General features: G+C 42.5%; 2 protein-coding genes across 2 annotated transcripts; one reads left to right on the forward strand and one right to left on the reverse strand.

Moving 5' to 3' along the window:
* On the forward strand, nt 1-1394 carry LOC124656854 (F-box/LRR-repeat protein At4g14103-like). Its single transcript, XM_047195520.1, has 3 exons — nt 1-132; nt 202-1116; nt 1227-1394. The coding sequence occupies exons 2-3, from the start codon at nt 229-231 to the stop codon at nt 1392-1394; spliced, it is 1056 nt and encodes a 351-aa protein (XP_047051476.1). The 5' UTR covers nt 1-132; nt 202-228.
* Nucleotides 1395-3257: 1863 nt separating this feature from the next.
* LOC124691960 (pyrophosphate--fructose 6-phosphate 1-phosphotransferase subunit alpha-like) lies at nt 3258-7736 on the reverse strand. Its single transcript, XM_047225254.1, has 19 exons — nt 7410-7736; nt 6999-7156; nt 6757-6869; nt 6584-6658; nt 6381-6494; nt 6226-6293; nt 6061-6144; nt 5876-5929; nt 5688-5768; nt 5512-5605; nt 5289-5362; nt 5100-5210; nt 4960-5004; nt 4821-4877; nt 4635-4739; nt 4423-4539; nt 4032-4135; nt 3516-3681; nt 3258-3431 (listed from the first exon to the last, which is right to left on the reverse strand). The coding sequence occupies exons 1-19, from the start codon at nt 7500-7502 to the stop codon at nt 3294-3296; spliced, it is 1851 nt and encodes a 616-aa protein (XP_047081210.1). The 5' UTR covers nt 7503-7736; the 3' UTR covers nt 3258-3293.
* Nucleotides 7737-14302: the final 6566 nt, after the last annotated feature.

Below are 14302 nucleotides of genomic sequence, written 5' to 3' on the forward strand. Positions count from 1 at the left end.
GGTCAGAGGCAGGGTTGCCGCAGGGAGGGATCCCAATTCCCAAACCATCCTGCGGCGGCTACTCTCGGGGAGTCCATCCTCTGCTTCTCTGCTGTTTCCTGTGACAAGTGAACTCGCCGGCGGCCAGGTGAGGTCAACGCATCAAACTTTCCTGCCCCACTCTCTCTACTTTTGTATCATCTGACATTTCTTTCTTCCCAGTCCGACGCCCGACGACTGTTCGGCGAAATGCCTCCAGGGGAACAGAACGTGAGTGCGCCGCCGGTGAGAGCGGGTGACCGCATCGGCGCCCTCCCCGACGATATCCTCCACCACCTCCTCTCCTTCCTCCCGGTGCAGTCGGCCGTGCGGACGTGTGTGCTTGCTCGGCGCTGGCGCCACCTCTGGAAGTTCACCACAGGCCTGCGCATCGTCGGCGTTCTGAGACAGGGGCCTGTCCAGGAACTGCGGAAGTTCCTGGACCATCTGCTCATCCTGCGTGAGCGCAGGGTCCTAGACACCGTTGAGATCAAATTCAGCAAATTCTTGAAAGATGACGTGCCCTATGTGAACCTATGGACTCGATGTTCTGTGCAATGGGGAGTTCGTGCGCTCACCCTTCATATCAATCACTACGAACATCTCTACCTAGACGGCCTGCCTCTTGTCTCTAAGCATCTGAACATATTAGACCTTTATGGTGTAGGCCTACAAAAGAAGTCCCTTGACTTCTCTTGCTGCCCGGCATTGAAGGATCTGAAAATGAAATTTTGTGAGATCCATGTTCATAAGATATCGTCCTGTTCCCTGAAGCGCTTGAGCATCATTTATTGCCAGTCCAAACTGAATTGCCAGGTCCGTGTATGTACTCCATGCCTCATCTCGCTGGAACTAGATAAATTTTCAGGTAGAACCCCTTTTCTTGAGAACATGGTGTTGCTAGAGAACGCACGTGTGGATCTTGGCAATTCCTGTGAAAATTTCTGTTTGAATTATGACGAATTTGGCTATTTCTGTGGAGATAATGATAATGGATGTGAGAATTGTGTTGCTAATAATGATGGCAGCAACGAATGCGTGCTATTGGGTGGTATCTCAAATGCTACACATATGGAGTTGATATCTGAATCTGACATTGTATGTTACTCGTCTTTGGCTCCTTTTTATTACCATTTCAGTGTTGCATTATCTACTATATCGCTTGACATTCTCAGCAGTGTTGCTCATTTGTTTTGTATTTATTTCAGTTTATTTTCACAAGAGATTTGAAGCGGTGCCCTACATTCAGCAAGTTAAAGACTCTATTACTCAACGAATACTGGTGCATGGCTCCTGACTTGGATCCACTAGCTTGCATTCTGAAGAACTCACCAATTCTAGAGAAGCTCAGTCTTCATCTTTTTTCCAGTGTATGAATTTTCTAAATGGACAATTGCTGCATCTTAAAGTTAGTATTGATTATTAATCTTGGTTAAATATCTCTGCTTAATGTAGGGTGGAGATATCATTGAAATGATAGGAAGCTACAGTTCAGTGGAGAGGTCGTCTGCAATATCAGAGCACCTTAAGATAGTTGAAGTCAAGTTTCCTGAGATGGACAAGACAACTCGCAAAGTTCTGAAGTTCCTCTGTACATTTAACATACGTAAGCTAACTAATGAAAATTTCTATGCTTTCTATACTGCGTAATTAGCATTCATATGTGGGAAAGAAAGGAAGGAATGAGGAAGAAACTCCTAAATTATGTACAAGGAACAGGTTGTAGGAATACAAATTATTTGACGCATAAAATATCCGTACCACATCTGGTGAGATGAAAAGGGGGAAATCAATATTATCCATTTTGTTGGCAATTTTCTTGATGTGATGCATAAATAGCAACAGAACCTTGTGGGCTTGTTGATTCGTTCTGGTCTTGTGGGCACTAGCACTAATGTCTGGATTGATTACTTCAGAGTACTGGCACAATATCTTGGTGTGTTGCTTAGCTTTGAACAGGAACTCAAAGGTCTGCAGTAATAAAAATATTTTGACTCATGTTGTTGAATAGTTAGTTTCGATAATTAAGATTTTTTATAAGATCGTTAGATATGAGCAGCTCCTTGCTGTTATGGGCTGAATTAACTGCTTGGTGAAGTGTGATGTGCTTAGTTCCTTGCATTATATACATGTAGTTACATGTACAGCTGTTTGATATCCTTAAATTCTTTTTCTCCTGATCACTCTCTTTGTTCTTTGGAGGTCTGGCTGTCATGATTGTTTGATTCACTTTCTCTTGCTGTTAAATGCTTATAACACTTTCTGCATTCTCATTTGGGAGCAGTTTAGCGAGATGTTATCTTGTTAGATTATCAGATTAAGATAGTAGCCATATCAAAATATAATGGAAGTTTGTGCCCCTGGTAAAGTGAATCTCCTTCATAGCCTTACGTAATCCCTTATAATGACTTTCCATTTGTGTACAGGATTCAGCATCGAGTAGGGGTGGGAAGACCAGGGTTGTCGGTGGATCTACCAGTTCTTTAGTATTCAGTCAAGAAGGTTTCCATATTCTGGCATGTGTATCTTATGCAATTTCTGGTCAGAGTAACGGTGTGCAGTATCTGCAGCATAGTTTATTTTGACCTCTAGTCTATCTACTTGGACTTCGTTTTGTCCTATCATGTAATTTGTACTGCACTTTGATCTGGTTCATGCTCGATTCCTTAAGCTCCTGAATTGGTCAATGCTCTCTCAGCAAAAAAAAAAAAAACTTCCTTGGAGTGTAACTTGTTATATTTCCTGTGCCAAGACCTGGATGTTGAAAAAGTGAAACGAGAGGTGTTAAGTTGCAGTGTGCATCATTGCCCGGTTGAAAAATTGCAAACTAAAGCAAAATTTTCAGTTTCTGCAGGATCGAACTTTGTCAACTTAACGCGTAATTAGTTGTTGGAAAAATCTGTACAGCTTCCTCGAGATGTATCACACTTCTAAGTACAATTTTCTTTCCCGCAAAGAAAAATCTGTACAAATTTTCAGTTTCTGCACGAGCGCATCATTACCCAGCTTTGCCTAGTGCAAGTTCAGTTTATTACAAATTGAAGGTTCCCATTAATTTAGTCCAAGTTTATCGTTTGCTTCCAGTCTCATACAAGGATTGCCTACTATTATTTCAATTTTCAACATATCAACATAAACTGATATGCTTTATGCCTGTCCTTCAGAAAAGGAACAGAAATAAAAAAACAGAATAGCTCAAGAAGCCAACCTCCTTTAGTAGAAACAAAACTAGCTTCTCTCAAAAAAAACAACAACTATCATGTAGTTATTCATGCTCAGTTGAAATGGTAGAGAGGCAGTTCAGCATTGAGAGGGTGGGACATCACTGTCAGCACGTCCGTCACTGAGATCATTGAGCTTATCGCTGCTTTCAGGGTATCCCTCGAGCAACCAGGCTTCACGATTGTCCTCACCTGAAAGTAAATTCGTTGATAGGCTTGGCACTGTTAGAAACATGATACAGGCAAACGAAATGCATCAGGGTTTCAGTCATGAACCTTGTCAAGATATAGTTTTAGCATCTCGATGTCGCCCATGTAGTCCTGATCTTCAATGGTCAGCGTGATGGGCTTTGCGTCTGAACCAGGTCCTTTAAATTGAATACCTCCGGGGGTCCTGTAGAAGTCGTCGAGGAGAAAACTCGAAGCTTTCCCTCTCAGTAACCTGATTAGTCATACAAGAGAAAATTCAGTTTGTATAATATATAATACTGTGAGGAGATAAACATAGGGCAAGTGTTACTAGGGATTAATCAAGCATTATATTTTCCTCGCCTTCTTTATTTAAATTACATCTGTGACCACATAAATCATCGATATAACCTTGAATGTGACAATCCTATCGATATTTAAGCTAAGCAGTTTTGCTATAAGAAGTATACGAAGGTTTCTCCCAACAATATGAGTTCACATTACTTATTTTGGTGTAATAAGTAAGACACAATCCTGGTATTTCCCCTCCATGACATTGCTTTTGTAGCCTTAAACAAAAAGGAACGATACACATAGACTTACTCGTATGCCTTCCCTTTCAGGTCAATAGGGGAAGGATGAATGGCAGGCTTTCCTGTAGGGATTGCTCCAGGGCCACGTAAATGCCTCTTGACACTCATCATTGCCTGGTGATTGCAACGCAATGTATTACTGAGTCAGTCAGGACTAGTGAAGCATATAATAATATTTATGTATTTCATTCAGATAATACTTAAACACAACAAATCAAATAGAAGTGGAAGGAGTAATTCGTCGTTACAATACCAGTTAGTGCTAGGGGACAAAGATAGCTCAATCAAGTTCTATGTCCGGAAAAGTGAAACAACCTATTTTTTTTTTATCAAGACCATGCTTTTATTGAAGTCTAAAAGAAAAGTTGAAGGGATAAAAAGAAAATCAAATAAAAACTTACTGTTAGTGGAGCAGCAGCACAACGCCACTTGTGTACAGGATCCTTCAGATTAGCCACAGTTGCCATGTAGCCAGTCAAACCGGCTGCAATCATATGTAGGGAGATATGGCCAAGGGCCTGCATTGTTCAATGTTAATAATATTTATCTCTTTTTACAACTTATATTGAGAGTATTGTCATCAGGTAATTTACATACAATTTATAATCCTTACATAAGCATAGTCACAGTCAAAGTTTGACGGTAGGGACCCTCGAGCCTGATATCCAAAGAAATGGCAGACTGAACTGAACTTCTTTCCCTTGTATCTCCCTTCTTTCTGAAAAACAAGTAAAACGATCAGCACGAACAGATCCAGAAATTTAAAACCAAGAAAAAAGCAGCAGTAGTGAAAACTCACTGTTCTTTTTATCATTTCTGCTTCTACTAAGTGCGCTAACAGTTGCTCAGTGTCAATCTGTAAAAAGGACATTATGATGCCAATAACTGCATGATAAAAGTTCTGGCAGCTATAGTTTAGAGCATCCTGGCTCACAAACCTGGGATAACTGGGCAGAGTTGTCAGATTCTTGGTGGAGGAGGAGCTGAGTGAAAAATAAAAAAGTATTTGGATCTTAGTTTATGTTAATCAGTTGAAGTCACAAATAATAAGCAATGAAATTTTGCTGAAATGCAGCACCTCTCTCCTGATGAAGGGTGGCAAGAACTGGAACAATGCAGCTGCCCATGGAGACAATTTTGATGACATCTCTGGAACAGGAACATTACTGTTGTGGAGGATACTGATTTCCTGGAATGGTTGAACAGAAACCAGTAAGGTAAACGAATTTATGCTGTCCATTTTATGAGGTAGCCAGAACCATTATACCTGAATGAGTGCATACATTTCTGGAATGCTTTCTATCAGTCCTTCTGGAATAAGGAGGACACCATGGTATTTATCTGAACAAAGGATACCGGGCATCAGTTTATCACATTATAAAAAAATATCCCGTGTGGTTAACATATGTATATACGTACACCCAAAAATTTATTGACAAAGCGTTCTTCAACTTATTTCGCGAACGAAACGACCAAAGGACTATACAAACCTAACTCTGCTCTGGCTTGTACCCCGTCACATATCTTATTTATACATTCCATCAGTGTGAGTTTTGACAATGCCACCTCCTCTCCCATGATAAGCTGCATGGAGAAGTTGAGAGAATTAGATGATTGCTCTTCTCATACCTAGTCAAGTTTGGCCTACAAGTTAGATGATCCATACCATATTTGGGTGTGATTGGAGTGCACATTCGAAGGCAACATGAGATGCTTTTCGACCCATCAAACGAACAAAATAGTAGTACTGTTAGGAAAAGGCATATCAGTCAAGTGCCATGCATATGATTGATATGTAAGTATAAGACGTATAAGTATTTAATTTAGAATCTAAATGGCTGATATTACAATTACCTTTCCAGCTGAGATTGCATCGAGGCAAACATTGCTTATAAGCTGAGAATTCACCTGAAAAAGAATTTCCATACAATAATGAGAGGAGTGACAAACTGATAATGGTAAACTGTATCTGATGCATTTTAATGTATCTGTACAGTCATTTTGTTGTAAGAAATTGGCCATAGCCGCATGTGGTTTACCTTGCACACCGTATCAAATCCAACTGTTGTCTCAACAAACTGGTTTTTGAGATCACCATTCAGTGAAACAGGCACGCCAACAACCTGTTCAGTAAGGACATTAGCTCCTGAGAGACTTTTGGTGGCTTGAACCATATGACCATTTGATGTTACTGCTTACAGTACCTTGGTCTTACAGTTGTTCTGGACAAGGGTCTCTGCAAGCTGTGCAGCATCTGAATTGGAAGTCACTCCTGGTAATAAAGAGTAGGAGCAAAGTTAACAGAACCACGTAGCTAGTTCAACTAATTAATTGTCTCGGTTTCTCGTAGTATTAGTACCTCCAACAATGACCAGGCCATCCAAGTTCAGACTGCGGCACGTGGCCATAGCAGCGGTCACTTGCTTGCTCGTTCGGATCTGATCGATACTCCTGCCCAGCAAATCAAAACCACCTTGGCGCAGAAACAGGCAAAGATTTGTCAGTCGTCATCCATAGACAGAAACATGTCAAGGATGAAAAGGAATAAAAATGCCAGCCAACCCTGGTTCTTGTATGACGCAAGAACATCGTTCGTGATCTCCAGTGTCTTGTTCGAAAAAAGCCCCTCAGTCCCACCTGTACGCAAGCACAAACCACTGTAAGTAAACAGCAAAACAAAAAAAAAGTCCTTCAGTTATTTTGTCAAATAAGATCATGTCAGAAAATCAGATTACCGATGAATCCATAGAGGGTACTCTGGGGATTGTGAGCCTTGAGAGCATCGTGGAGGCCCCAGACGACGTTGTGGCCTCCAGGCGACTGCCTCCCGGAGAACACCACGCCCACCCTGCAAAAAAAACGCAATCAGCCTTGCATCACCGTCTCAGAACAGTATGACCAGTCGTAGTATCAACGCTGCAGATTCCCATGGACCAAAGGGGGGCCACGAGCTTGCCGTCGAGTTTGACGGACGGACCTGATCGGCTGGCGCTCCTCTACAACTGCGGCGTCCGGCGCGAGGAAAGTAACGAGCCGCTGGCCGTAGGTGTGCGGGAAGGCCTGGGCGACGGCGTCGGCGCCGATGGGGTCGATGGTGGTGGTCGCGTCGCCGTACTCCACTCTCACCGTCGCTCCCTGGGACAGATGACGGATTAAATTCGGTGAGCATCGATTCTTTCTTCGCCCCTGGCGCGACAGGTTTTAGGAACATAAAACAGAGGAAACAGAGCATAGCATGTGATCATCAACCGTGTTACTACTACTACTACTAACTTTTACCGCTAGATTCATCTTACAGGAAGTACTTAACTAGCATCTTAAGTCTCAAATTAGCAGAAAAATCCAAGAAAACGATGAGGGGGCGGGTTGGTGGATGATCGACGATCACCTGGAGGCAGGGCGGGAGGCGGGGCTGGTACAGAGCTCTCCTCTGCTGCAGAGGCCCCGCGAGCTCCGTGGGCGCGCCGTAGTCCGCGTTCATCTCTCTCTCTCTCTCTCTCTCTCTCTCTCTCAAACTAGTCACTCGTTGCAGAACTGTAGTAGCTCTGTTGCTGCACTCTGGTCGCTGCTGATGAAGGAAGAGGGGGAGCGAAGCGAAGATATGAGAGTGTGGTGATGTCGTCAAGTGTGGTGGCGCGTGCTGCGGCGCCTGCGGTTCGCTGTCTGTTTTGTCAAACCACGGGGAGCCGGCGCTGCCCGTCGGAGACCATGGGCTGCCCCCTGACTTGCTCTTCTTTTTGCGTTCTCCTTGGAATATTCCTACCTGGTTGTTTGTATTTTTTTACAGTGCGTGCCTCTTTCTTCACCGAGAAGGCGGGCCGGAAAGCGACGCCCACTTCGGATTGATTTGACGGCTGCTATAGCTTAGAGTTTGCTTTTAGGCTAGCGATAGATGCTAGAAAAATAGGCGCCGCCAGGTGTCACTGCCACTCCTTAGTAAAATAGTACACGAAAAACAAATCAACAGAAATTTGTATCCACTCACAACAGAAAGTGGTGGTTTGATACCAGCATCATTCCAAGTACTCTCCAGTTCAGGCTCTTGGGATTTAGTTAAAGTTAAATTTGTAATTTTCTTTACTTTTTGGGTTATTTGTACTACTGTTGATGATTATTAATAGATCGGTGGATTTCTTGCAAAAAATTTTTTTTACAAAATTTAACGAAAAAGAATATAAGGAAAACTATTAATTATTGGCTTGTGCTTCCATTGATTCTCAAGCCTTAAAACAGTGTAAATCCCCCGAAGGAATATTGTGGTATCGTCTAATCTCAGCCATCCTACCTCTAATTCTTAACGTGTATCGTCCGTTCTTATGTTGCACTCAAGAAAACGTTTCAACTTTAGGGGTCTATTGAAGTATAAGCCTTATTCACCGTACCAAGTACATATAATATGCAAATTCACTTTATGACAATTCTAATGCAATGGACTTTATACTGTAAATTTTAATAATTTTCGTAAATATTTAATTGAAGTTCACAAAATTTGTTTTTAATCAAACGAATTGAATTAGTTGGAGTACAATTTTTTTTCTTCAAACGAGCTTCGAACGTGTTTGATTTCCTGCATTAAGTTGCACACCTCGATGGTTCATCCGGCGCAGACAAGTCCGAGCCGAGACCAAACTGATGGCCATTTTGTGCTTGTGGTTTGGTCGAATGTATCTGAGATTTTGTTATCTGGTGGTGCGATTTGGTGGCCCATATGAGACCTGGTATTCCTCGGAACAAGTTTTTTCTCCGTTTATAAATAAAGCCATCCAGTGAACCGATATAAAGTGATGAGGGAACCTGTAACACCTAGAAGAATAGGACTTCTGAAGGGTGGAAGTAGAATATGTGCATTTGCATAGCATGCATCTCAAAATGAGGGGAATTTTTTTGTTTTGAAAAGATAGTGATTGAGTTTGAACTCTAGTGTTGGATTTCACCTAGATCATTAGGTTTGAAATTCAAATTTCAACATAACATTTGAATATTTTGAAATGTGGGGTAAACGAACCAACTTAAAAATTTGGATGTTTGTACCCTACTTATAACCATTGCCTCCTTAGGAATTTAAGGTCACCTTTTAACACACTATTTTAATCCAAAATTGAGGTTTTAAATAGTCAAACTTGAATTCATATATTTTGAACCAAGACCTAAGTCTTTGGTCTGCACACATATATATCTCAGCCCAACACATACCGATGAGTGCATTTTTTAAGCATATTTACCTTATATTTTTGCATATGTAGTGATAGGATTTTGGTATTTATGGCGCTCGCGTGCACCTTCTACCCTTGTTTCCACACGATTTCACAATATGAAATTATTGATGAACATATTATTTGGAGTTGTCGTATTGGACATAAATATGATATTTCGAAGTGATAAAACTCATCTAAATAATTTTCCACAAACCTAGGTGAAGAGGCAATGAGAGAGGAATCTCCATAAGGTTTAAAGACAGCCGGTACGTCTGCCCGTACTGCGCATCCATACCATGTGGTACCGCCTCCGCCTCGTCAAGTAGTTTCACAACGCGAAGATAGATCTGAGATCCAACATTAACAGACAGCACATACAACTCACATAAACCTCACCTTCAGAAGGGATCTAGAGGGGGAACTTGCAGAAGGGAATCAACACGGATCATTGGAGGCCAAGACATCATCCCCCATCATCAACCGCTGCATCTCCATCACCATTCCCATCTCATTTACTCCCATCTAATTGTAATTACAATTGCTATTGTGGATTTGCACTTGTATTCATCCATATAGTCATATTCATTCAATGTACTGATGATGATGTTGTTGATTGTTTCCGTGTGTGACTAATTTACCTTATTCTTAGGGAGATGCAGAAACCCTAGCAATATTATGATATGAAATAAAGATGATTTATAACTTTGGTTCATGATTATGTGTTAGTTTTCTCTCTAGATATTATATGAAGTTGACCATGTATATTTACCTTCGGAGCTAGAGAGGGGATTACCTTTGGACATATGGTAGTATGTATGGTGCTAACTGCTAAGTGACATAACGTGTGCTATTCATATGGTCAAGAGGGACAAGGAGAGATTCACAAAACTCATATCAATACCTATGGGGAAACCCTTAATTGCGAGGGATCGGAGTTGCTTGCTTACGATCATTGCACTGGTTATTCGGGATGAAATATCACATGGCTTGTCTATGATTATCTTTTTATGGATCTCTTCCCACACATACATGTTATGAAGAAAGGAATAGATTTATCCTAATCACAATGAACCAATGCTAAAGGTGGATCCTACGTTCCTCAAAACATTTCGCCTTATTAAAGTTTCATTAATATTTACATCGCGGTTGTTTTTCTATTTACTTTACTTTTCATTGTAATATCATATCTAAAACCTATCTATCCATCCTAATCTCCATCTTAGCTTTGATCTTCTGACCTACAACATCCATATTAGTGACAATTAATATGAATCACAGGGAGTGCCATAGATGGTGAGATTAACTTGAACGGAGCAAGATGGTTGGTAGATTTGAATATATGTACCGGGAAATCAGGGTTCACTATCGGGGTGGCGGGGGAGAAGATTGTGAGGCGAGGCTCCTCACCGGAAGACGATCATGACTAGGCGGCGGGCATCCCTAATTGTGCGTAGAACAAGAGGTAGGAGTACATGATCGGCTAACCGAGTGGCGGCGGATCTGGAGGCAACAAGGTCATCGATGAGTAGTCCAAGGAGGTAGAGCTCGGTGGATGTAGGGCTCGTGGTCACCAGAGGGAGGCAAGGGATTTTAGGGAGGCGTCGCTCGTGGTCGGCATGCGAAGGGGGTTAGAGGGTGAGGCAATGCATCATCACGATTGCGATCCGTGGATTTCCTTCCCAACCTCTCGAGGTTGGAAACCTCTCCCAAGAAGGGTCGTGGAAAGGGCAGGGATACTTCCCTCATGTGCGTCTGAACAGCCATGATGGAATTCCAGTCTTGTGTTCCAACCAGGGAAAAGGCAGGGATCCTCCAGAGGCCTGTCGGAACCAAACAAGCCCTAAATGGTTTTAGAGAATTCAAAATATATTTAGAGGTTCTAGGTTGTCCTCTAAATCCTAATGTTTTTTATTTTGTTTTTATCTTCTTCTTGACCTTACAAAACCATCTACCTCCATTCGAAGCCATAATATTTTAGACTTTTATGTAGGAACCAAACACAGTTAAACAACCATAAAATCAATATTTTTATAATTTTCATTCAAATTCCAACAAAAAAAAATTACATACACTGACCAAAACCATAGGTGATCAATATTACATAATCAAAGTTGCACATGTCATATGATCACAAATAGTTCTGGGTCATATCATCACAAAATGTCCATCCATCACCTAAAGCAAATGAAACGAAAAAATATAGATGGAACAAACATAGCATAGGGTAACACAATAAAAAAATGAATTAGTGCTAGGAGGAACTAGACACCAAATGATATAGTAGAAGCGGGACCTCAGCGTGAGAATTCCAGAAATTCGCTCCTAATAGAATTCGAACTCTGGTTGTTGGGGGCGCCACTGCGACCCCAACCACTGGGCTATGCCCATGTCCTCATAGCATAGGGTGACAAGGTATCAACTTGTCAATGCCTATGGATTATAGGCTAGGGTTTAGTTAGAAGTAGAGGGCAAGTAGATCTCGAAGGTTTCAGCCGAAAAGTACTCGACGATTATGAAAACTAGGGTTGGTGAACAATGATTCGATGATCTCTTCGTCCCTCGACTCCCCCTTTATATAGGAGGCGGAGCCGAGGGTTTCGTTTTGTACAAGTTACAAAGTCCGGGACGGTTTCTAACTCATCCCGCCAGATTACAAACAACACTTCCTATTACAACTCTACTTTCCTTAATATATCGTGGACTCCCGAATCTTATTATTCTTCGGGTAGTGGGCCTTCATTAAACCCCGGGTACTATCTTCGGCAGGCCCATTTGGGATGCCTATGTCAGTAGCCCCCGAGATTTTGCTTGAATCGTAGAGTCAGGGAAAATCTCCATTGTTTATTTTTATTTGACAATTTAGACTTTTCTATATTTCTTCATATAAATTTCTATATTGTACAGGGATAATGGTAGTTGGGGCTAGTTCATCCGACGGGTCGGTACTAGTTAACTGCTCTAGTGGCAATCCGCAAAAACCTACTTCAAGATCACGTCCCTGGACATGATCTCGGGATACTGGTGCAAACTTCGACAGGTGCCGCTTAAGGTCTTACCATTCCGTCGAGTCCCGGTCAAATTTATCGAGTACCTAACGCGTCCGTTAGGATTTTTCTTCGTATCCGTTGATACGGATAAAAGTAGCAGAGCGCGAGTCTTAGGCGATGCCACGCCCGGCGAACGGATCTCGGGGTCTTACCTTCGCAAATTTGCGGCATTCAGAAATTGATCGCAACTTTGGCGTTCGAGAATATATTGTCGAGTGCTTTTCCGGCTGTTGGAATGGCACATTTTATCGAGTCAAATATGACTTATATTGCTTTCCCGATGGGAGTATATGTAGAGTTAATTATAACTCGAAATATACTCTCTTACTTTTCTATCTTTTTTTCCTTTTTTAATTTCATCGGGCACGCGAACGGCGTTCCCGATGGGAGTAGCTCCGAGGCTACAGCCAAGAACTTGTGCTTGGTTGTAGGCTCAACATTTTAGTCCACCTTGTCGCTATATTGTCATTATCTCCGAATATAATCTTCTTTTCATCTCTCGGGTGCGCGAACGGCGCTCCCGATGGGAGTACCCCCGAGGCTACAGCCAAGAACTTGTGCTTGGTTGTAGGCTCAACATTTTCTATATTGTCATAGTCGAAATTTTACTTTTATCGAAGTAGCCCCCGAGCATTTGGGCAAAAACTTGTATGTGACCAAAGGCTCCCGAAGTATTGAAATAACTTCTCCTGTCGCCAATCTTCTTCTTTTATTTTTATTTTTCGTGTCGACACGCTTCCCTTAGTCAAATTCACTTCATCTCTATTAATAGTCGGGATTTTTCTGCCTTGTGGGTCCATTGTTTCCACCACGTTGACACGTCGTGCAAGTGGGGGACACACGTCCTCCGCTTTTCCTGGCGCACGTACGGTAACGCCTGTTCCATTCCATCTCAGTAAAAATACCTTTTTACCCTTTATCTACAAGATCCTTTTTCACCACACGATTTCTTCATCCAACGGTGCATTGCTTCGCCCGATTCCTATATAAACCTTTCTTCAACCTCGGTTCACTTCTTCGCTTGCGCCGCACATCTGTTCCTCTTTGCAAAGGTTTCCCCTGCGCCCAACTCTTTCTGATCTTCCGCACGCACAATCGTTGCTTCTCCAGTGCCGTTGATGCCACCGCGCACGCGACTCACTCGCCACAGTACTCCAGAATCCAAGATGGCCGCTGAAGATCTTGAGTGGGAGAGATCTAAAATCTCCAACCAAGACGTCAACATGCTGAAGAGGCTTGGCCTGATGAAGAAAGAGGACGCCATCCGCTTTCCCAGCGAAGAAAGCTACCCAAACCCTCCAATGGAGTACCGGGTTAGTTTCGTTGATCACCTCATCCGCGGCCTTTCTACCCCAATTCACGATTTCCTCCGCGGCCTTCTCTTTGTCTATGGGATTCAGCTGCACCAGCTGACCCCCAATTCCATCCTTCATATTTCTATTTTTATCACGCTGTGCGAATGCTTCCTTGGAATCCCTCCTAACTGGGCTCTGTGGAAACGCATTTTCTGCCTCCGCCGCAATGGCGCCCACAACGCCACCTATAACATAGGAGGTGTTGTTATCTGTGTCCGAACTGACGTTGATTACTTCGACGTCAAATTTCCTGATTCTGTCCAAGGATGGCGCAAAAGGTGGCTCTACATACACGAAGAAAGTGCCAATTCTGTGGAACACAACATAGTCCCTTTTGACGGAAGTGCCAAAATTCAACGTCGCCGCTCCTGGGATGCTGAAGCTTCCGAAGAAGAGAAAAAGGCGACAGAGGCACTTATGTCTCGTATTCATCAGCTTCAAAATACTCGAGGCAAAGAGCTGTCTGGTGTTCAAATCACTGCCTACTTTCTTAGGATTAGAGTGCAGCCTCTTCGGGCTCGCAAAAATCCCCTTTGGACTTATTCGGTGAAAATGATGCCAATAGGCTCTCCAATGATCTTTCTGTGAAGGACTTGGAGAAGCTGATTCGAAGAATTTCCTCGGCCGAACAAGAGGGATCCTATTCCCTCCTCGTGCCGCGTGAAACCATACAGCTCCACCAAT

The sequence above is a fragment of the Lolium rigidum genome, chromosome 1, assembly GCF_022539505.1.
Source record: "Lolium rigidum isolate FL_2022 chromosome 1, APGP_CSIRO_Lrig_0.1, whole genome shotgun sequence".
Lineage (NCBI taxonomy): Eukaryota > Viridiplantae > Streptophyta > Magnoliopsida > Poales > Poaceae > Lolium > Lolium rigidum.

Excerpts from the sequence above, each read along its gene's own strand:
- LOC124656854 (XM_047195520.1), top strand. The coding sequence starts at position 229 with ATGCCTCCAGGGGAACAGAACGTGAGTGCGCCGCCGGTGAGAGCGGGT. Across the intron at positions 1,117-1,226 it reads TGATATCTGAATCTGACATT|TTTATTTTCACAAGAGATTT; the intron begins GTATGTTACTCG and ends TATTTATTTCAG.
- LOC124691960 (XM_047225254.1), bottom strand. The coding sequence starts at position 7,502 with ATGAACGCGGACTACGGCGCGCCCACGGAGCTCGCGGGGCCTCTGCAG. Across the intron at positions 4,878-4,959 it reads ACTCTGCCCAGTTATCCCAG|ATTGACACTGAGCAACTGTT; the intron begins GTTTGTGAGCCA and ends TCCTTTTTACAG. Across the intron at positions 4,740-4,820 it reads CAGAAATGATAAAAAGAACA|AAAGAAGGGAGATACAAGGG; the intron begins GTGAGTTTTCAC and ends CTTGTTTTTCAG.